Below are 23,750 nucleotides of genomic sequence, written 5' to 3' on the forward strand. Positions count from 1 at the left end.
TATATTACCTTAAAAATTTAGAAAGTTATTAATGCACCGAAAATGCACCAAGGAAAAAAAAATCCGACTTTAATTAATAACTTAAAAAATGTTTTTAATATTTTTTTTCCCTGTGTTAAATTAATAATGGGAAATTCTTCATCTATGTTTACGTCTATGTTTTAATTTTCTACTCGATTAAATAAATAAATAACAATTTTTCTCTTTTAAAATTTCACTTGTTAACATTTAACTATTTCAAAGTGATGCTGGAGATCGTTAATGTTATCTTTTACATAAAGTTTATTATAAAAGATGAGGATAAAAGAAACATAAAAATCTATTAACACTTAATGACTTTCATTTTAGAAGTGTTATACTTTAAAAGAAAGAGAAAATTCATTTATCACTAGTTTTATGACTTCAGTATTATTACTTAGGCATAGTAATTTTAAAATGTAATTTTAAGAAATTTTTTAAAAAAAATAATTAACTTTATTAATTAATTTTAATATTTTTCTGAGACGGTTATAAATTGCAAAATATATTTCTCTGCAAAATGTTTTTTTTAATGCTTTAGCTTGAAAATTTTTAGTTATTTTTGACACAAAAGCATGCATGTTTTTTTTTTAACTTCTCCCACCATAAAGTATTTATACACACTACCAGATAAAGTAATTTATTTTACCAATCTCCTTTGCTTCACTCTGCAAATAAAATAACTTCTGCACTGAGAAAACTGTAATTTCCTTCTACTATCTTTATTTTTGGTCAAATTCTTCAGTTTGGGATCGATAATGCACAAGCCACACTGCAAAAGGGAATCAACCAGGATGCTCTGTGCTTGAATTCTTAAACTCTAACACCGTCAAAGCTTTACCTCTTGACTAACTTTATCTCATTCGATCCAACTACGTATCATATACGTCGATTCTGTTCCAGATGTAGTCTCATGTCCAGTTGTACTATCGCCGTTACCAGCGAAACTTTCGGTGATCCTTGCCCGGGAACGTATAAGTACTTAGAAGTGCAATACAGGTGCATGCTAGGTTGGTTATTCTTTATGTATATGTTAGGTTAAGTAGCCATGTAAGAAAAAAAAAAGAAAGGGGAGTAATGGAAGTTAGCAGGAGAGACATTATAAAAAAAAGAAAATTTGATTTCCTCCTTTATCCTATGAGGATTCCTTCATCTAAATTCAAACCGATTTGTAAAGAAAAAAATTTCCTGGAGTAAAATTGACTCTCGGAACTTTATTCCATCAGTAATTTGCATGCGTAAATACATTTCTTTGACCGACGCCATTTTCCCAATGATCGAAGATAAACAAGGGACATTTTTTCCTGCAACTTTCTATTTCGCCCTTTGTGTCAAAAGTCGACTGAGAGAGAATCATGTTCCAATCTATTAAAGCTGTAGTCTGAAAGGAAGTTGCACCTTACCAGCATCCAGTGCTGTTTTTAACGATCCATGTCCTGATACACGAAAGTACCTCGAAGTCCACTACTTTTGTATGCCAGGTATATGTCACATATCCATGTTTCTCTCTCTGCATGTATGTTTATTTATATTAGACCGACTCTGGAAAGATTTGTATACTTTACATCCAATATTTATATAGATTATATTTAATTTTATTTAGTATTAATAATTTTATTAAGAAAATTTTTGCATGTTAAATTTAATTACGTATTGCATGCTTTATTTATTTATAAATTATTTTTATTAATTATTATTATTATTTTATAATTATAGTGTATTTTCTTGCATGTTAAGCATGTTTAAAGTAAGTTAAACCATTTAATATCTCTTTATAATGTATTGTATTATTATTGTAGATTCAACATCAACCACAACATCAACCACGATGATAACGACGACTACGTCGACCACAACAAGACCACCAATCATCATCCCAGTGACCAAATATCAAAGGCCAACCTCAACATCATCTTCAGTCATATCTGATGGCGATTCTAGTCGCTTTAAGCCTACAAATACGTCTACAACCTTATCCCATCACGAATCTTCTTACGTTATCACTGGATCAGAGAAAACTATTTCCTCGACTTCTCAAACACCCACTAAACTTCGTTCTTCGAGCACCGAATCCTTTAGGCCTTCTCTATTCGTTACAGGTAGAAAAAAAAAAGAAATTTAATTCATAATAGTGGAAGAAAAAATTATTTAATAACACTTTATATCAATTGTAGAATCATCAAATAGTGAAAGAACTCGAAGTCCCGATAGCACAAATGTTGATAAATTTAAAGGAATGTGCTCACCTGTACATTCGCGTACGTTGTTTTGGAATTGGACTAAAGCGGGTGAAGTTGCTGTACAAAGATGTCCAGGAGGTGCAATAGGTAAAGCTTATCTTTACAATTAAATTTAATTTATAAAATTATTATTAATTTTAACGTGATATATTAAATATTAACATTACCTTTTAGCACGATTCCACGTAATTAATTATAGTCTAAACTTTACGTTTATTGATAAAAAAAATTATATCTAAAAGTATTTTTCATTGAAACATTACGCTTTAAATTTGTTTTCTTTAATAATTTTAATTAGTTTGAAAAGTTTTTAAACAATTTTCCAATTTTTTTCCCCGTAATAAATTATTTAAAAAAAATTACTTCTATTATTTATTGCATAAGAAAAATTCTCTCAAACTTGGAAAAAGTATTTTAATCTACATTATAAGGGTAAAGATGTATTTTTTTTAATATATATTTTTTTTAATTGCTAAAAATGCTTCGGAAATCCATAAGCCATAATCTTGAGTGTAAAAGAGATACGCTTATCTTATTGTAAAAAGTAACGTGTTCAACCTGCGATAACACCAGGAAGGAAAAAATAATTAGTGATTATAAAAGAACATTAATCTGGTTCATAGAGTGGTTTTTGATTACTTTGTATTCTCCACCGACTTAAAAAAATATTTATAAATGGATCGATATTTTCTGAATTAGGTGAAGCAAAGTGGAGTTGTTCGTACAGTGATGTGACATGGACTCCAGCATCTCCAGACTTAAGCCAATGCAGTTCTGTATGGGTAGATAATCTCAAAAATAGGGTAAGTTCTTTTAAATTTATTGAAATTCATCTTGACAGTGGATTTAGAATAATTTTCAAAAGTAGCATTTATTACTGAAGAAAAGCTCTTACAAGATATGAAAGACTTTTATGACTTTAAAAAAAAATTTTATATAAAATAACATCTAGTTTTAATTCTTGTTTTGATATATGATGCACATATTAAAATTATTTAAATGAAAATTGANTCTTGTCTCATTAAATTCCTTTATCTCATTTATTCTGTTTACTTTTTTTAATCCGAAAATTTTCTTCTTTCTTTTTTTGTATATGACAACAAAAAACTCGTGTAAATTTATTCAAGTTAGAAATAAAAAAAAATCCTTAATATCACGTATCAGGTAACGTAATAATTTAATCTGGCTCGTCTCTCTCCACACTTTTCACGATCAAGATGCGTGCATATTCCGGGCGTTGCCATGCTCTTTAATTTGGCGGTATTTTGGGTGGTATACGTTATACCTAAATACTGCCAGACGAATATATATATATATGGATGTTTCTCCCGGATCCATTTGTCACTATAGAGACGACGGGACTGGTTGTGTCCGAAAGAAGTGAAAAACGACTACGTCATCCTGTGAAACGTCTTCGAAATTTTTTGTCATTAATATTCTTGCCTATCCTTAATGTGCCACAATATCTGGTACTCGGCTGCACTAAAAGTAATGGGTTGCTTTTTAATGGAAAAATCTTTCCTTGTTACCTTATAAGAACCTTTTTTTTTAAAAGTTTGGAATGAAAAACAATATATATAAAACCACAACAAGACCGCCAATCATCATCCCAGTGACCAAATATCAAAGGCCAACCTCAACATCATCTTCAGTCATATCTGATGGCGATTCTAGTCGCTTTAAGCCTACAAATACGTCTACAACCTTATCCCATCACGAATCTTCTTACGTTATCACTGGATCAGAGAAAACTATTTCCTCGACTTCTCAAACACCCACTAAACTTCGTTCTTCGAGCACCGAATCCTTTAGGCCTTCTCTATTCGTTACAGGTAGAAAAAAAAAAGAAATTTAATTCATAATAGTGGAAGAAAAAATTATTTAATAACACTTTATATCAATTGTAGAATCATCAAATAGTGAAAGAACTCGAAGTCCCGATAGCACAAATGTTGATAAATTTAAAGGAATGTGCTCACCTGTACATTCGCGTACGTTGTTTTGGAATTGGACTAAAGCGGGTGAAGTTGCTGTACAAAGATGTCCAGGAGGTGCAATAGGTAAAGCTTATCTTTACAATTAAATTTAATTTATAAAATTATTATTAATTTTAACGTGATATATTAAATATTAACATTACCTTTTAGCACGATTCCACGTAATTAATTATAGTCTAAACTTTACGTTTATTGATAAAAAAAATTATATCTAAAAGTATTTTTCATTGAAACATTACGCTTTAAATTTGTTTTCTTTAATAATTTTAATTAGTTTGAAAAGTTTTTAAACAATTTTCCAATTTTTTTCCCCGTAATAAATTATTTAAAAAAAATTACTTCTATTATTTATTGCATAAGAAAAATTCTCTCAAACTTGGAAAAAGTATTTTAATCTACATTATAAGGGTAAAGATGTATTTTTTTTAATATATATTTTTTTTAATTGCTAAAAATGCTTCGGAAATCCATAAGCCATAATCTTGAGTGTAAAAGAGATACGCTTATCTTATTGTAAAAAGTAACGTGTTCAACCTGCGATAACACCAGGAAGGAAAAAATAATTAGTGATTATAAAAGAACATTAATCTGGTTCATAGAGTGGTTTTTGATTACTTTGTATTCTCCACCGACTTAAAAAAATATTTATAAATGGATCGATATTTTCTGAATTAGGTGAAGCAAAGTGGAGTTGTTCGTACAGTGATGTGACATGGACTCCAGCATCTCCAGACTTAAGCCAATGCAGTTCTGTATGGGTAGATAATCTCAAAAATAGGGTAAGTTCTTTTAAATTTATTGAAATTCATCTTGACAGTGGATTTAGAATAATTTTCAAAAGTAGCATTTATTACTNAATTTTGATTTTAAATTAAAGAATGCACTATGATAAATAATTTTAACTTTTTTCTATTTATTTTTTGTTTAGCTGCCTCTTCTGGTGAATCAACTTCAGAATCTGATGATTCTGATTTTGATGATTCAAAATTCCATTCAGCAATGTTCATGCAAGTAAGTGTTATGTACTGGTAACTATATTGAAAAGTAGAATTCTTACTGAAAAATAATATTTGTAGTATTTTGTTTTTATTCTTCTGTCAATTTAATGAAAATTTTTATGTAATTAAAATAATTTTAAGTAGTTTTTAATTTCCTGGTTTGCAATCACAATTTTAAATACAGTAGAGTTCATTTATAATTATCTGTTATTTAATAAATCTTGGCTGTCCTCATTTAGATGTCAGAACAGCATTTTTTCCTTCTCATTTACACAGTACTACCATCAAAGATTTAAATTTAAACAAGTTTTACATAATGTTTTCATTATTTAAAGATAATTTTAGGTTTATGTAATTAAAATAATTTATATTTCAGATCGAAAGAGGAGATTCTGTAGTTAGTATTGCTGCAGAACTTGGAGTCATTACTCGTAATAAAGTACTTTACGGTGGAGACGTTAGCCAAACGGCGCAGATTATGCATAGATTAGTTGAAAAAATGGCTGATAAAGTGCAAGACGTTCCCGATGACAAACAACGTCATCAAGTACTTCAAGAATTGTTAGAGGTAATAATTTAATCAAAATTTTGACGTTGCTTAATTTGATATGTTATATCTCATCTCAAGTTAAATTTACTGATAAAAATTAAAAAAAAAAATGTAATTTTTCAGATAATATTTTTTGTTGTCTAACCTTTCTGATAAGATATTTTCAGATGATGGTTAACTCATTTTAGAAAATTTTGTAGAAGTTTTTAAAATAAAAATTCCACATATATTTTCGCTTAAATAGATAATAATTATATGTTATAGCATTTTTCTTATTTTATCTTTAGTTAAATTAAATAAGTTATGGCAAATGATAGAAGAGAAGCATTAATTTTCTATTAAATTTCCATTTTACTTATATTAAATATTCATTTTTTAACTTTTTAAAAGTATTTTGTTATACATTAAATTGCATAATATTAAATTCCATTAAAAATGCTAATTAGAAGAAGAAAAGCATTTTTATAAGAGAGAAATTCGAGGTGTTTTTTTTTTATTTTTTAAGTAAGAAAATTCTCATAAATTTTACATAAATAGAAAGTGTTAAATTACCTATACGAATTCTGTAAAATACATTATCTGTTGCGGGTTATTTTTTATAAAAATTATAGAAAATTAATTATTTTTTTAAGATGCGTAAACCGTGTTAAAGTTATTAAGTTGACTTATCGTTATATACATCGAGTATAATGTGTAGAATAATTGTTCAGTTGAATGCATCATTTAACTGCTTTTCGGATGTTTGACTTTAAACAGAAAATCGAGAATGCCAGGCGGAAAGTTAAAAAAGAAAAAAGAACAGCATCTTCAACATCATTAGTGAATGACGTGCTTAGAAAGTTGGTTTAGAAAGAGACAGTTTTCGGTGATTACAAGGCCGTCAACATTTCAGGGGTGATATTTTCGGAATAGTAGATACACCGTTTGACTTAGTACACTCCAATGTTCTTGCTGTATTTTTGTGAAAGTAGAGATATACTCACCCCTGCTAAACTAACCATAACCAAAGTCGGTATTTCGGTAAAAGCATTCCGCTCGTTGAAGCTTCATTAAAGATCTTTCTACCAGACAGGTTTTTAACAGATGTAATTCTTTATCTTTAAAAAAGAAAATGTCGGAACATTTATTTTCATCTTAACATAATGGAAATTTGAGAACTCTTTACGTTTTCTTATATTATTGATTTTTTTTTTTCTGTATCGATTCTATAGGTATTCTTTTATGTATAATACATATCAATTTGTCTATCCGAATAACAATATAAATAAATTAAAAGATGAGTAAATGATAAATTAACCAAATGATTTACCAATGCTATCAGTAGGATTTATTCTTTATCTTAGATGAAATAAAGATTTAATAAGCTTAATGAAAATACTGTATTAACACCACGTTTGATTTATTGTTAAAAATTTAATAATTAAAATATATAACGGGAAAAGTTTCTTTATTTTAATGTTGAATTCATATATTAATAATGAGTTAAATAATAAATTACTGGATAGAGTTAATAAATTCATTTTTTTTTTTAATTTTTAGTATTATTATGTTAATTTTGCAATTTAAAATTGCTGTTTCAAAAATTAATTAAATAAGAATTGTGAAATAGTTAATGAAAAACGGGGATGTTCTTTTGAATTAATTTGTATAAAGTCTTTCAGTTTATTATTATAAAAATAAAAAAAAGTAAAAATAACTCTCGGATCAATGTATAAATGCAGCATCTTTTGTTCTCTCTTCTATCGTTAATAAAACAATCAAAAATAATATACAGTACTCTTTCATATTTGAATACAAAAGATGACAACTTGTAGAATTTCGGAGAAATGTTGACATTGATTACCTTTTCATTAATTAAAGATATTGAAAAATACTTCAAAATATTTAATTTAACATTATTAAATGAAAACTGACACCTGTTTGTTATTACTACATTTTCTTTCTCTACCTAAATTGTATTGTAGAAAAATTTAATTACATTATAATTTTTATCAAATATATATCTTATAATTTAATAGAAATAATTATATATTTTTAATTTTTATTTTTATATAGTCTGTGACTGAAGTTAGTAGTAATCTTTTGGAAGAAGATCATAAAGAATCTTGGGGTGATTTATCTAGTGTAGAGCAAAAACACGTTGCCTCTATGATATTAGAAAATTTAGAGCAGAGTGGATGGATGTTAGCTACAGCTCACAAGTCCAGATATCATTTTAGGAGAGTTGAGGGTAACATATGTAAGTATTTTATTTCATTTAAGAACCGTTATACTGTTATTATTGCTTAGTTAGAGCTAGTAAACTTTTAGTTTGAAGGAAAAATTCTGTGCATTTTTTTTTACAAAATATCCATTAAAATTCGTTTTATTAAAAAAACTTTATCATAAAAAAATTTTTCAACGATATATTTTTCGAAAATTAAAAAAATAAATAAATAAATAAAACAAAAATATCTCTACGAACTCTTCTAGGATTTACTTATAAATATTTACAGCATTTTAAAAATGTTCTTTTTCATTTTAAATAATAGCTATGAGTGATTTTATTCCTTTATATTCGATTTTCCTATTAAAATGTACTATATGACAGTTTTATTATCAAACATTAGAATTGCGACTATCATTCAATGTATCCTTTTTAGTATAAGCCCAGATCGAATTTTTATCCTTTAGGTTGATCCTTCTTGCAAGGAAATACCAAAATATGAGCTCCTTAGAGACTTCTATTGCTTGGAGGTATCAGAATGTAACTCCTTCAAATAAATCCTTTCTACTAAGAAGCAGGAGACATTCAGATCTATCATATATATATATATATTAAAATCGTGTAGTTAGTTTTCGAGAACATTTACTTACTTTGGTAAAGATCTGAGAGAAAATTATCTTTTTTTTTTATTATTATTTTTTTTAATAAAAGAAGTCGATATATATTTTGTATATATGACATTAGAAAATTTACTCCGATCACGTTTTCCTTTCATCGAGAATCTTTCAAAAGAAAAAATTCTCATAAAAATTAAAGACCTTTCTTCAGATTTTTTCAGCTATAATATCTCGCATCAGTGAAAGTCGAGACGACTCGAAATGGCTAAAGAATCTCGAAAATCGCTAAAAAAAAAAAAAAAAAATTAATAAATCTAAGGATTAATGTCTTCTAAAGGTAGCAATATCCTTCTAAAAGAGGACACAAGCTGTTAATTATAGAATATGCACACATTTTTAAAGCAGCTAAATGTCGAAAGATCATAAAAGAACGATTAAATTTTCTTTTAATAACAACTCTAAAACGATTTAATTATTATTATTTTTTCTACTGAAATGAACGTTCTTTTATAGTAAATATTTTAGATTAATTTCATTCTACTAATTTTGCTTTAATTGATTAAAATATTATCCAATTAAAGGATACGTTTAGATAATTAAAATTTACAAACCGAATCGATTATACGTTTTAAAAAAATTATTTATTTTGTATTTTAAATTAAGATTTTCGTGTGTTTTAATTAAAATATATAAGTTATCTTCGCAAAATTCTTATTCTTCCTATCTAAATTAAGGGAAGGGGATGTTATTATATAAGCGCTTTCACTTATATGGTGAAAGATCCATTTCGGAGAGGCACATTACTCTCTAATATTTTATAACTATAATATATTTCGTGTGTAAGAACTTCAAAAAAAAAGTTCATGCTGCATATAAAATATTAAGCTATATACAGAAATTTTTGGAAGCTTTTAGAGTACCTATAAAGCTTTAAACTTTTATATCGGCGCTTTCATCGTTGATAAAATAATAAAAGAAATAAATAAATAAATAAAAAATATTTTTGATCAGTTGACAATCTTCCATATATATATATATATATATATATCTAAGAATTGCATCCTTTAAACATTATCCCGATAAGGAATACATTTATTTATTTATTTATTTTCTATCGGTTTTTAAATACGTTTCATCCATTTACTAAGGTTACCAATGAGGCAAAAAAGAAAAATTTGCTCTGAGTGTGCCTTGAATCTGTTCTCTCTGTTGGAAGCTTTTACATTTCCCATTCAGTTCGCCTTAAGGATCATTCAAATATGACATCCGCACTTGGAAGGAGGATACGTAAAAATTTTGTGATAGATTGTGATGGGGATGTAAATAAAGGTATTCCTCGTATAACACGGTAGATGCGTTGCGAAAAAGTGCCGTGTTATGCGAATTCGTGCTATACGAAACAAAGAACTAATACAAAACATAGGGCTACGTTTCAGAAGTTAGCAAAAGTATACTGTTGTTTTTTATTACTAAGAGAAATATATTTATTAAACAATCAATAATTTATTTTCAATTAATAATTAACTAACAAGCACTGTTAGTATTAAAAGCACTGTTAATATTAATTTTAGTTAAACGAGGGAGTTTTTTTCTTTTTTCTTAGTATCGTCATTTTTTTTTTGTTGGTCTTTATCAGAAATATCAGCAACGTCTTCATTTTTTTTATTTTTATCATAATTTTTTGTGATGACGAAATAAAAATATGTTATTAATCGATAATTTGTTATAGCAGGTCGCGTTTGTTTAGTCGAGTAACGAGCGATTTTTTTCGAGAATTTGTGCTGGAATAAGTGTTGTTCCAGTACCGAGATACCGTTGTATTTCTTTCGTCATTTTTACGAACGATTATTGACCTACGGTTTAAAAAACGTTTAATAACACTTATCTAAAAATGCTTAAATAAACTGTACTAAATACGAAGATTAATCTATCGGCTTTTTCATAACGTGGTGGATTTAAAACAAAATATGGTGGCAGTCTTAAGGGCTACTGGTGGTTGGTTGGTTGATTATGATCTGGTCGGGCTTGAGCTTCTAGGCTATGCAGCCCCGGCATAAGAGTTTAGTTTAAGGGCTAAAGTCTGAAAGCAACGACAACGACACCTGGTTGATAATAAAATTTCTTTCTTGTCCTAGCTTTCTTAGCACTTTTCATTAAAGGAAACCTGACGACAAACACAAAATAATTTGAAAATTTCAAAATTCTAAAATCCATAGGCACGCGTGCTTACTTGAATAAAAGATATATTTATCGAATAACGAAGTTTATTCTTAAAAATTGTAAAATTTTGTACGGAGAATTTCCANAAATGTTTTTTTTTATTAACACTCGGTACTTTATTAAATTTAGGTTAATGGAAAAGTTCGTGTAGTTTTGAAGCCACTAGTTAAAAAGATGCCCCTAATTGGTGCTGTCACAGTATTTTTCTTTAATAATCCTGTAAGTATTCTTCTTAAATGTTTAAACATTGATAATTTAAATGAAACTTATTTCTAAATATTTGTTTCCTAATGTATAAAGACTATTGTTATATATATATATGTATATATTTTTTTCTTTAATTTAAATTAAATTATATATCATTTTGATTAGTTCGGTTTATATTGGTTTAGGAGATTATGTTAAGCTGTTTCAAATGGTTTTAGGTTAAGCACTATGGTGTTATGTTACGTTGTTAGATTAGAATATAATAGGGTTATGTGAAATTCGGTAATGCGAGGTTAATGTATGTCAGGTTAAGTAATGCGGATTATACTATAATTAGATTGTCTTAGGTTAAGGCAAAGGTCAGCAACCTTCTTGTCAGTCGAATGCTATCAGAAAGTGATATGATAGATTTACAGATTTTTAATACTAAATAAAACAATGTAATTGCTCTAAAATATTGTTGTTTATGTTTACAAACATAAAATAAACAATAGTGAATTTATTTCAAATACAACTAAATATGTATTAATAAAATCAACGTAGAGTTCGCGAGCCATGTTATTTGTTAATAACAATGCCGTTTACAATGTAGAATAGTTTATTTAGTAATTAACAGGCAAAGCCTTTGAGTGGGAGAAACTGGATATTTTTCAGAGGAAATCACTATAGGCCCTAAGAAAACTTTGTACCTGTAGTGATTCCTATATTTATAAAATAAACTCTATTTTTACTAACACAAAATAAAATCTTTACGACTGTTTTTATTAACAAATAAACATTCTATGCATTTCATTTGTTCAATAAATGTATAAAATAAAGGCAAAAAGGACCCGCTAAAGAGGCAAAAGTGCCACACACAAGCTCTCGACAGCCCTGTTTACAGATGCTGAAAAGTGGGTTCTATATTTAATGTGTTGTTTCCAAGTATATATCATAGGAAAGAGCTATATCGAGGTTTAGAAATGTTACGTTTAGTCATTTCTGTGGTTAGGTAAGAACAACAAATTTTGCTCGCGGTTCATATATTATTAATTTATCTATGTAATATGTATACACTTCGCATAACAACTCATAAGCATTAACAATAGGTTGTATTATATTGTGTTAGACTAGCAACGTTGTATTAAATTAAGGAATTCAAAAACTAGTTACAACATCAATATTCTATTACGTTTTTGTATATCCATATATAAATGTTAAATAATATTATATATAGCCTATATTTTTTTCTTATTTTTGGCTGAATAGATTTTTATAAAATTTTAAATTTAAACAAGTTTTACATAATGTTTTCATTATTTAAAGATAATTTTAGGTTTATGTAATTAAAATAATTTATATTTCAGATCGAAAGAGGAGATTCTGTAGTTAGTATTGCTGCAGAACTTGGAGTCATTACTCGTAATAAAGTACTTTACGGTGGAGACGTTAGCCAAACGGCGCAGATTATGCATAGATTAGTTGAAAAAATGGCTGATAAAGTGCAAGACGTTCCCGATGACAAACAACGTCATCAAGTACTTCAAGAATTGTTAGAGGTAATAATTTAATCAAAATTTTGACGTTGCTTAATTTGATATGTTATATCTCATCTCAAGTTAAATTTACTGATAAAAATTAAAAAAAAAATGTAATTTTTCAGATAATATTTTTTGTTGTCTAACCTTTCTGATAAGATATTTTCAGATGATGGTTAACTCATTTTAGAAAATTTTGTAGAAGTTTTTAAAATAAAAATTCCACATATATTTTCGCTTAAATAGATAATAATTATATGTTATAGCATTTTTCTTATTTTATCTTTAGTTAAATTAAATAAGTTATGGCAAATGATAGAAGAGAAGCATTAATTTTCTATTAAATTTCCATTTTACTTATATTAAATATTCATTTTTTAACTTTTTAAAAGTATTTTGTTATACATTAAATTGCATAATATTAAATTCCATTAAAAATGCTAATTAGAAGAAGAAAAGCATTTTTATAAGAGAGAAATTCGAGGTGTTTTTTTTTTATTTTTTAAGTAAGAAAATTCTCATAAATTTTACATAAATAGAAAGTGTTAAATTACCTATACGAATTCTGTAAAATACATTATCTGTTGCGGGTTATTTTTTATAAAAATTATAGAAAATTAATTATTTTTTTAAGATGCGTAAACCGTGTTAAAGTTATTAAGTTGACTTATCGTTATATACATCGAGTATAATGTGTAGAATAATTGTTCAGTTGAATGCATCATTTAACTGCTTTTCGGATGTTTGACTTTAAACAGAAAATCGAGAATGCCAGGCGGAAAGTTAAAAAAGAAAAAAGAACAGCATCTTCAACATCATTAGTGAATGACGTGCTTAGAAAGTTGGTTTAGAAAGAGACAGTTTTCGGTGATTACAAGGCCGTCAACATTTCAGGGGTGATATTTTCGGAATAGTAGATACACCGTTTGACTTAGTACACTCCAATGTTCTTGCTGTATTTTTGTGAAAGTAGAGATATACTCACCCCTGCTAAACTAACCATAACCAAAGTCGGTATTTCGGTAAAAGCATTCCGCTCGTTGAAGCTTCATTAAAGATCTTTCTACCAGACAGGTTTTTAACAGATGTAATTCTTTATCTTTAAAAAAGAAAATGTCGGAACATTTATTTTCATCTTAACATAATGGAAATTTGAGAACTCTTTACGTTTTCTTATATTATTGATTTTTTTTTTTCTGTATCGATTCTATAGGTATTCTTTTATGTATAATACATATCAATTTGTCTATCCGAATAACAATATAAATAAATTAAAAGATGAGTAAATGATAAATTAACCAAATGATTTACCAATGCTATCAGTAGGATTTATTCTTTATCTTAGATGAAATAAAGATTTAATAAGCTTAATGAAAATACCACCGAAAATGCACCAAGGAAAAAAAAATCCGACTTTAATTAATAACTTAAAAAATGTTTTTAATATTTTTTTTCCCTGTGTTAAATTAATAATGGGAAATTCTTCATCTATGTTTACGTCTATGTTTTAATTTTCTACTCGATTAAATAAATAAATAACAATTTTTCTCTTTTAAAATTTCACTTGTTAACATTTAACTATTTCAAAGTGATGCTGGAGATCGTTAATGTTATCTTTTACATAAAGTTTATTATAAAAGATGAGGATAAAAGAAACATAAAAATCTATTAACACTTAATGACTTTCATTTTAGAAGTGTTATACTTTAAAAGAAAGAGAAAATTCATTTATCACTAGTTTTATGACTTCAGTATTATTACTTAGGCATAGTAATTTTAAAATGTAATTTTAAGAAATTTTTTAAAAAAAATAATTAACTTTATTAATTAATTTTAATATTTTTCTGAGACGGTTATAAATTGCAAAATATATTTCTCTGCAAAATGTTTTTTTTAATGCTTTAGCTTGAAAATTTTTAGTTATTTTTGACACAAAAGCATGCATGTTTTTTTTTTAACTTCTCCCACCATAAAGTATTTATACACACTACCAGATAAAGTAATTTATTTTACCAATCTCCTTTGCTTCACTCTGCAAATAAAATAACTTCTGCACTGAGAAAACTGTAATTTCCTTCTACTATCTTTATTTTTGGTCAAATTCTTCAGTTTGGGATCGATAATGCACAAGCCACACTGCAAAAGGGAATCAACCAGGATGCTCTGTGCTTGAATTCTTAAACTCTAACACCGTCAAAGCTTTACCTCTTGACTAACTTTATCTCATTCGATCCAACTACGTATCATATACGTCGATTCTGTTCCAGATGTAGTCTCATGTCCAGTTGTACTATCGCCGTTACCAGCGAAACTTTCGGTGATCCTTGCCCGGGAACGTATAAGTACTTAGAAGTGCAATACAGGTGCATGCTAGGTTGGTTATTCTTTATGTATATGTTAGGTTAAGTAGCCATGTAAGAAAAAANAAAAAAAAGTAAAAATAACTCTCGGATCAATGTATAAATGCAGCATCTTTTGTTCTCTCTTCTATCGTTAATAAAACAATCAAAAATAATATACAGTACTCTTTCATATTTGAATACAAAAGATGACAACTTGTAGAATTTCGGAGAAATGTTGACATTGATTACCTTTTCATTAATTAAAGATATTGAAAAATACTTCAAAATATTTAATTTAACATTATTAAATGAAAACTGACACCTGTTTGTTATTACTACATTTTCTTTCTCTACCTAAATTGTATTGTAGAAAAATTTAATTACATTATAATTTTTATCAAATATATATCTTATAATTTAATAGAAATAATTATATATTTTTAATTTTTATTTTTATATAGTCTGTGACTGAAGTTAGTAGTAATCTTTTGGAAGAAGATCATAAAGAATCTTGGGGTGATTTATCTAGTGTAGAGCAAAAACACGTTGCCTCTATGATATTAGAAAATTTAGAGCAGAGTGGATGGATGTTAGCTACAGCTCACAAGTCCAGATATCATTTTAGGAGAGTTGAGGGTAACATATGTAAGTATTTTATTTCATTTAAGAACCGTTATACTGTTATTATTGCTTAGTTAGAGCTAGTAAACTTTTAGTTTGAAGGAAAAATTCTGTGCATTTTTTTTTACAAAATATCCATTAAAATTCGTTTTATTAAAAAAACTTTATCATAAAAAAATTTTTCAACGATATATTTTTCGAAAATTAAAAAAATAAATAAATAAATAAAACAAAAATATCTCTACGAACTCTTCTAGGATTTACTTATAAATATTTACAGCATTTTAAAAATGTTCTTTTTCATTTTAAATAATAGCTATGAGTGATTTTATTCCTTTATATTCGATTTTCCTATTAAAATGTACTATATGACAGTTTTATTATCAAACATTAGAATTGCGACTATCATTCAATGTATCCTTTTTAGTATAAGCCCAGATCGAATTTTTATCCTTTAGGTTGATCCTTCTTGCAAGGAAATACCAAAATATGAGCTCCTTAGAGACTTCTATTGCTTGGAGGTATCAGAATGTAACTCCTTCAAATAAATCCTTTCTACTAAGAAGCAGGAGACATTCAGATCTATCATATATATATATATATTAAAATCGTGTAGTTAGTTTTCGAGAACATTTACTTACTTTGGTAAAGATCTGAGAGAAAATTATCTTTTTTTTTTATTATTATTTTTTTTAATAAAAGAAGTCGATATATATTTTGTATATATGACATTAGAAAATTTACTCCGATCACGTTTTCCTTTCATCGAGAATCTTTCAAAAGAAAAAATTCTCATAAAAATTAAAGACCTTTCTTCAGATTTTTTCAGCTATAATATCTCGCATCAGTGAAAGTCGAGACGACTCGAAATGGCTAAAGAATCTCGAAAATCGCTAAAAAAAAAAAAAAAACTTTAATAAATCTAAGGATTAATGTCTTCTAAAGGTAGCAATATCCTTCTAAAAGAGGACACAAGCTGTTAATTATAGAATATGCACACATTTTTAAAGCAGCTAAATGTCGAAAGATCATAAAAGAACGATTAAATTTTCTTTTAATAACAACTCTAAAACGATTTAATTATTATTATTTTTTCTACTGAAATGAACGTTCTTTTATAGTAAATATTTTAGATTAATTTCATTCTACTAATTTTGCTTTAATTGATTAAAATATTATCCAATTAAAGGATACGTTTAGATAATTAAAATTTACAAACCGAATCGATTATACGTTTTAAAAAAATTATTTATTTTGTATTTTAAATTAAGATTTTCGTGTGTTTTAATTAAAATATATAAGTTATCTTCGCAAAATTCTTATTCTTCCTATCTAAATTAAGGGAAGGGGATGTTATTATATAAGCGCTTTCACTTATATGGTGAAAGATCCATTTCGGAGAGGCACATTACTCTCTAATATTTTATAACTATAATATATTTCGTGTGTAAGAACTTCAAAAAAAAAGTTCATGCTGCATATAAAATATTAAGCTATATACAGAAATTTTTGGAAGCTTTTAGAGTACCTATAAAGCTTTAAACTTTTATATCGGCGCTTTCATCGTTGATAAAATAATAAAAGAAATAAATAAATAAATAAAAAATATTTTTGATCAGTTGACAATCTTCCATATATATATATATATATATATATCTAAGAATTGCATCCTTTAAACATTATCCCGATAAGGGATAATGTTTAAAGGATTTATTTATTTATTTATTTATTTATTTTCTTTTCTATTTCATTTATTTATTTATTTATTTTCTTTTCTACACGATATACTTATCATAGATAATATATTAAATATATATATTATCAAATGTATAAAAATAAAAAAGAAATTAGGAATTTTTATTGGATTTATGTCATTAAAATTGATTAATTACTTTAACGGGTTAAATGACATAAAAGTATTTTCCTCCTCTATGCATTATTATAAGTTATATGTAACACGTTTTGTCCATTAGAACTTTTCGGTGTATTTCAAATTTTCTCTTTCAAATCAAATTTGCTCTTACTTTGTAATGAATGCTATTGATTGAAATGTCAAATTTATCTGAATATTCATTTACTTGAATAGTGGTATCCGTAAGACTAGTAGAAGCATGGGCTGTGTCGGAAGTTAGCTTTCCTTCACCAGAAGATGTGTATGGTACAAGTTGGTCATCCGTACAAGATTCATTAGTTCTACCGACTCAATCATTATTAGGCAGTGCAACTAATGGTAAGTGTCTTAGGAAGTCCAATTACCGATTACATATTTATGTTAGCTGTAATTACTTAATTTGATATTTTGTACATTTATTTAAAAATATATAATTCGTTTATTAATATTTTTAAAGTACGGTTACATTTTTCAATGAGGACATTAAAGAATGCATCTGAAAAAAAAAAATGGTGGTCGTTATTACAGGTTCGACTGTTTATTAATTTACGAGAATTTATTTTAAAAAATTTTCTCGTTATATTTTTCAAGTCTTGTTAGCGCCTAATCCAACCAAATGTCATTTTTATAAATTTTTTATTGGGGTTAAAAAAAAATATCACGAAAAAGCATGATTACCTTCAATCATCATTTACCTTATTTTCTTCAATAAAAAGTCGTACGTAGTTCCCTCTACGCTAATAAGAGTAGATGTGCCTTTCCAACTTACCTTTTTTTTGGAAAAAGTAACTTTAAAAATAGAAGATAATTCTAGTAATGCACAATTTACCAAAACTGCAATTCATTATTCTCAATGAAAGTTTATCTCGTTGATTAAAGTAATTGAAAGTTGTTTTTATTATTGTTATTTTAATAAAATAAATATTTTAATTCAATATAAATCATTTCTATTATTAATATTAATAAAATTTGTTGATGATTTTCTTAATTTTGAAACTTTACCTGTAATGTGTTTAGCTTTTATCATGAGATTATCCAACTTCAGTTAAGAGTTGCATTTCCTAAATATCATATCTTACTCTCTACCTATCTATTGAAAGGAATTCATTAAATCTAAAATTTTTTAGATAAAAGACTTGAAAACTGAGTCCCTCTAACAATTTCAAATATAAAAAGTACTCTAATAGGAGCGGGTATGATAAAAAAAAAATAATAATAATAATCCCGATAAGAATGATGGATGTATATCATGTAAAATCCGTACATTTCTGTATAGAAAAGAAATTCTTTGCACAGATAACAAAATAAAAAGAAAATATATTTACAATATATGCCATAAACTATAGGAATGAATCTAGGTTGTGTTTTTCCTTAGACTACTTGAGTTACAATCACTTAGCGAATTACAGAGTCGACCGACCAACAAACAGCGCTTCCTAGATGATGGATTATGCTTCATCCGTCAAGCTTAAGAGAGGTTTTGTGTCTCTTATGTGATTTTTTTCTCCCTTTTGCAATTTCTCTACTCGCATTTTATTAGTGTATATCGTGAGAAAACTGTTCAATGATCCGAATAAGTTTATAAATGTCAAAGAAGAAGTCCATTATTGGAGATGTCGGTAAAGAATATCAATAATCCATAGTAGTGTCTCAGCCAATGTTCGATGGATGTTACTTCATTGATTTGACCCACCTGCGATAAATCACGAAGCAGAGAGAATTCTATTAAGTATAGCTTTTTCCTAATTACACTCATTCACGGTGAATAAAGTAAAGGAAATCGAACGGATATCATTTCTCCATCCCCATCATAAAAACTAGTGATGAAGTATATCTTTTACTTCACAAATATACATATATATATATATATGTTTTTTTACTTCATAACTCAGCAGTAAATATTAACTTTATTTTCATATCTTATCGGAGAATTTAATTTTTCAAACAATTTGGCAAAAGCTTTCAAAACTGATATCGAATTTTTGTAGATAAAAATATTGTTTTAAAAAAAGTTTATTTCTCATCAATAATTAAAAATAATATTTGTTATTCTCTTTTTTATATTCTAATCGATAAAATTTTGGCAAAGATTAGAAGGGAAGATAAAGTATAATGCAATGTAAAAAAGTATTATAACTCTAGAAATATTCAACTTACGATTACTAAAATTTATGAATAATTTAATCTTTAAATAACACACTAATTAACTTTGCTTCTGAATTATTAAAAATAATCTGTAAGAACTATTACAAAGATTTAAATGACTATTCATAATAGTATTTATACAAAAATTGTGTTAAAAATTATAAATTTATTAACTTAAATACTAATGAAAAACATAGAAAATTATATAAAGTTATTATAATTTTTTTTTTTAATTCAAATGGTATTTTTCCCCCCATTGTTTGTAAAAGAATTACTTTTTGTGTGACGTAATCTGTTCAAGTATTCTTTAAATACAATGAATAAAGATATACGTCAATTTTCGTGACTTATCATAAATTTCTTTTAAAGTCATCTGCAACTCTCGAATGATACAAAAGAAAATTAAGAGGAAAAATATTAGTTTTTTATTCTTACGTTTTCATGGAATGATTTTATTATTTTCTCGGATTGCCTATATAATTAATCATTTTTACATAAACAAAACCCTTTTAAAAAAAATTTTTTATGTATATCTAAGCTATAATTTAAGCCTATATATATATATTAAATGGATGAGCACATTGCTTAAAGTTTGATAAATAAAATTTGATATCACTTTGGTATTTTATTTTAGTTTTTTTTTTTTTTTTCTTGGAAATTTTTGACATTAAGCAGGTGGCAAAAATTTTGATGAGAAACAGGTGACAGGATTATCTCTTGTTAGGGCTTAGCTTATGTAAGAATTATAGACAACTCATAAATCATTTTATATTTCAAAAAACACATAAATTATATGATAAATGTGCTTTGGTATACTATGAATATTTTCGTAAAGTGTACGTTACATATTGATATAGTGGATGGTTTATTAATATAGATTTCACTTTGTTTTTTTTTCTTTTTCGGTAGGAGTCGTAAAAGTGGTATTTTTAGCATATAATAGAGTCGAAGATTTTATGAACCATGACAATCTTGGCGAAATAACATCTGATTCGGACAGTAATATTACACGGATAATCAATTCACGTGTAATAGCAGCTACACTCGGAAGTTATCATATGGTGAAACTTGCTGAATCCGTCACCATTTACTTTAAACATATTCAGGTAATTGTTTTTATTATTATTATTATTATTTTCTAGTAAGAAAATTCTTCAATACAAGCGACTTTCTTTTTGTATTAAAAAATTCTATTGGCCATATTTTGATATTTGAAGACTTCGTGATCCAGTTGAAGCTATTATTATGGTATAGATTTCAATTTGTAGAGAGAATTCTATGCCATAAATTTTCAATTAAAAAAAAAAGGTCTTTCATTGTATATTAGTTAATTATAGACCGTAAATCCTTTCCGTTCGAAGTGTTATGCCTATTTTATGAATTAATTTATTATGCAATAAGTTTTTGTCTGTTTACTGCATAATGATGTGGTATCATAACTATGATTATTTTCAAGAGCGGCATTTTTTTTAAAATACTTTACACGATGTTATGTTTAAATTAGTGGTTTAATCTACAAATAATTAAATATCTGTATTACAAAATTAAAAATAAATTATTTCATAAATTAGAATTGAAAAATATCATCGAAATTTTATTGATGATGCTATATAAACCAAAAATCAAAATGGTGGCTGATGTATGGGATATAAATTTATAGGAAAGTTATGATATAATAATTCATTTATCTTTATCTAATGGTAATGAAAGAGGGGGGGAGTTAGAATATCTGCTTTCAGTATCTTCTAAATAGACCATATGATAAACGATCATTACTGACTGGATATAGTCTGTCACTAAAGAGACAATATCAGTTTTCAACAGATCTTTATGCCTCTCTTGATATCTTCTTTAAGTCTTTTCCTTTGAAATCATAGACAATAAGAATTGTCTATCATTGCGAACGATCGATGTCCTGAGTAAAGAGAAAACGTTAGTTATTGACTAAAATGGCCAGTAGTTCCGAAAGACATTTGTTGAGATGTCAAAAATGGGAAGTCATATAAAACCTTTAAAAAAAGAAGAATAAGAAAAAATATATATTTGATATGTAATATAACCATTTATTTTTATATTCCTTCTCGTAGGAAGAAAATGTTACGAATCCACAATGCGTCTTTTGGGATTTAGATACCAGGTAATTATCCTTGTTTTATCTTGTGAACATCTTCGATAATTTAAAGAACCTTAATCACTTTCTTTGGAATTTTATATCATTAAAAGTATCATTCTCAAGTGACTCTTTATAAAATTAAGAACTTTAAACAGTTAGGCGTAAAGAGATTTTAAATGATTTTTAAATGATGTGGATAATTAAAATTATAATTTATTTTTTATATATAGGCCTATATATGTGTGTGTGTGTGTATAGTAAATCAATATATTTCTCTGTTTAAATCTTTGAAATTTATATTTTAATAGGGAGTGGTCACCTGAAGGATGTTGGGTGAAAAGTTATAATTTTACTCATACGGTTTGTGCCTGTGACCATCTCACAAATTTTGCTCTAATGATGGACGTTAGTGCAACTAAGGTAATAAAAAAATTATTATAAAATTAAATATTTAATATATTAATTCTTAATAGTTATGAAAAGTATTAAAATAATTCCGAGAAATTAAAGAACAATTAACAAACGTATATCGATACTAGTTCTATATGTTTTACTAAGGTTTGATAATTATGGTACGCCTTAATGGCTATTAGGTAGAAAGGAAAAGTAATTAGCAGAAAAGTAATTAGTGGAAGTAATTACTTATATAAAGTGTTAGTTCTCTCTTCTAAGCTGTAATTTTTTTTTCTTTCTTTTTTTATTTTTATTTTGTAGATTAACCACGGTGAGAACATCATGTTGAAGATTTTTACATACATTGGATGTTCCGTCTCTATGTTGTTTCTAATCTTAACTCTCATCTTCTTGCAAATGGTCAAGTAAGTCTATAGTTAATTCTTCCGGTAATCCTTCTAAGTGACAGATTTGTTTGAGTTTAAGTAGGAAATGATGGGGATCAAATACACCACTGGGAGGTCTTGAAGGACATTGTCTTTTAAGTGGGACCACCTAGCAATTACATCAATTTTATTTGATACTTATCTTCTTAATTGCCTTTTTTTTTTCCTTTAATAATCAAAACTCTTTCTTTTGTAAAGTATTTAGAACCATTTTTTTTTCTTTATTATCTTAGGAATTTGAAGAACGATCACATCACCATCAGGAAGAATTTTTGCATATGCATTTTTATAGTAGAGGCTGTACTTATAGGTGGAATTGACCAAATGCATTTTAAAATATTATGCTCCGTCCTAGCAGGATTAGTACATTATTTTCTATTAGCATCATTCGTATGGACTTTCTTAGACAGTTTTCAATTGCACATAACATTGGTGAATCTATACGAGACAAATAAATCACGGATGAAATGGTACTATCTAGCCGGATATGGCCTACCTTTATTGGTTGTAGTTATATCAGTAATAGTTGATCCATCCAGTTACGGAACTGAATCATATTGTTCCTTGGATATTACCAATTTCTTCGTATTTAGTTTTGTAGGACCTGCAATAGCTTGCGTGCTGGTAAGTGTATTTATTATTTTTAAGTATTTTTTGCGTGTTTAAATTTCTGAAAATATTTCTATCCTTATGTTTATGATAAAAACTAATTTTTTAGGTATACAATTTTTAAAAAAATACATTTAAAATGCATTATAAACATTTCTAAAAGACGTTTTTTTTTTATATTTATAACCTTTAACCTCAAAGTATACTCGAAGGAAGAAAGATTTATATGCCTGTGTGGACATAGATTCTATGTATGAATGCACGACTTCCGGGGCCCTTAGATACAGAAGCTGGGCCCCCTACATAATTTTACACCATAAACTAATAACATATAATTGTAGATATAGAATTACTTATAAATTATGATATACACTAAAATTGCTTTTTTTTTCTAATTTGGGGATCTTTGAGACCTGATACTCTTAGGCGTGTCTTAGTGGATAATCTGGCACTGCATGAATGCAACCTAAACAATACTTATTTATTAAGTATAACGTTACTATATATATATATATATAAAAAAAATAAGATCTATTAATTCATATAAAAAACTTTATTTTGTGTTGTTTTATGCCATTAAGTTCATTCATAACACTATGAAAAAATAATTTTGTTATAAA

At 26.9% G+C, this 23,750-nt stretch overlaps 1 protein-coding gene across 1 annotated transcript in view; it reads left to right on the forward strand.

Annotated features, from left to right (window-relative positions):
• LOC111626789 (latrophilin Cirl-like) overlaps positions 1-23,750 on the forward strand; it is a 100,025-nt gene that overhangs the window by 68,173 nt on the left and 8,102 nt on the right. The window contains exons 4-18 of the mRNA XM_023370292.1: positions 922-1,028; positions 1,818-2,117; positions 2,193-2,345; positions 2,958-3,061; positions 5,630-5,821; positions 7,859-8,077; positions 10,976-11,065; positions 12,400-12,591; positions 15,374-15,557; positions 17,620-17,763; positions 20,479-20,675; positions 21,657-21,706; positions 21,991-22,102; positions 22,397-22,500; positions 22,755-23,168. Of these exons, the coding sequence (XP_023226060.1) occupies positions 922-1,028; positions 1,818-2,117; positions 2,193-2,345; positions 2,958-3,061; positions 5,630-5,821; positions 7,859-8,077; positions 10,976-11,065; positions 12,400-12,591; positions 15,374-15,557; positions 17,620-17,763; positions 20,479-20,675; positions 21,657-21,706; positions 21,991-22,102; positions 22,397-22,500; positions 22,755-23,168 (2,562 nt within the window). The remainder of the gene's footprint in view (positions 1-921; positions 1,029-1,817; positions 2,118-2,192; positions 2,346-2,957; positions 3,062-5,629; positions 5,822-7,858; positions 8,078-10,975; positions 11,066-12,399; positions 12,592-15,373; positions 15,558-17,619; positions 17,764-20,478; positions 20,676-21,656; positions 21,707-21,990; positions 22,103-22,396; positions 22,501-22,754; positions 23,169-23,750) is intronic.

The sequence above is a fragment of the Centruroides sculpturatus genome, unplaced genomic scaffold (assembly GCF_000671375.1).
Source record: "Centruroides sculpturatus isolate CEXI.00-Female unplaced genomic scaffold, Cexi_2.0 scaffold388, whole genome shotgun sequence".
In the NCBI taxonomy this organism is placed as follows: domain Eukaryota; kingdom Metazoa; phylum Arthropoda; class Arachnida; order Scorpiones; family Buthidae; genus Centruroides; species Centruroides sculpturatus.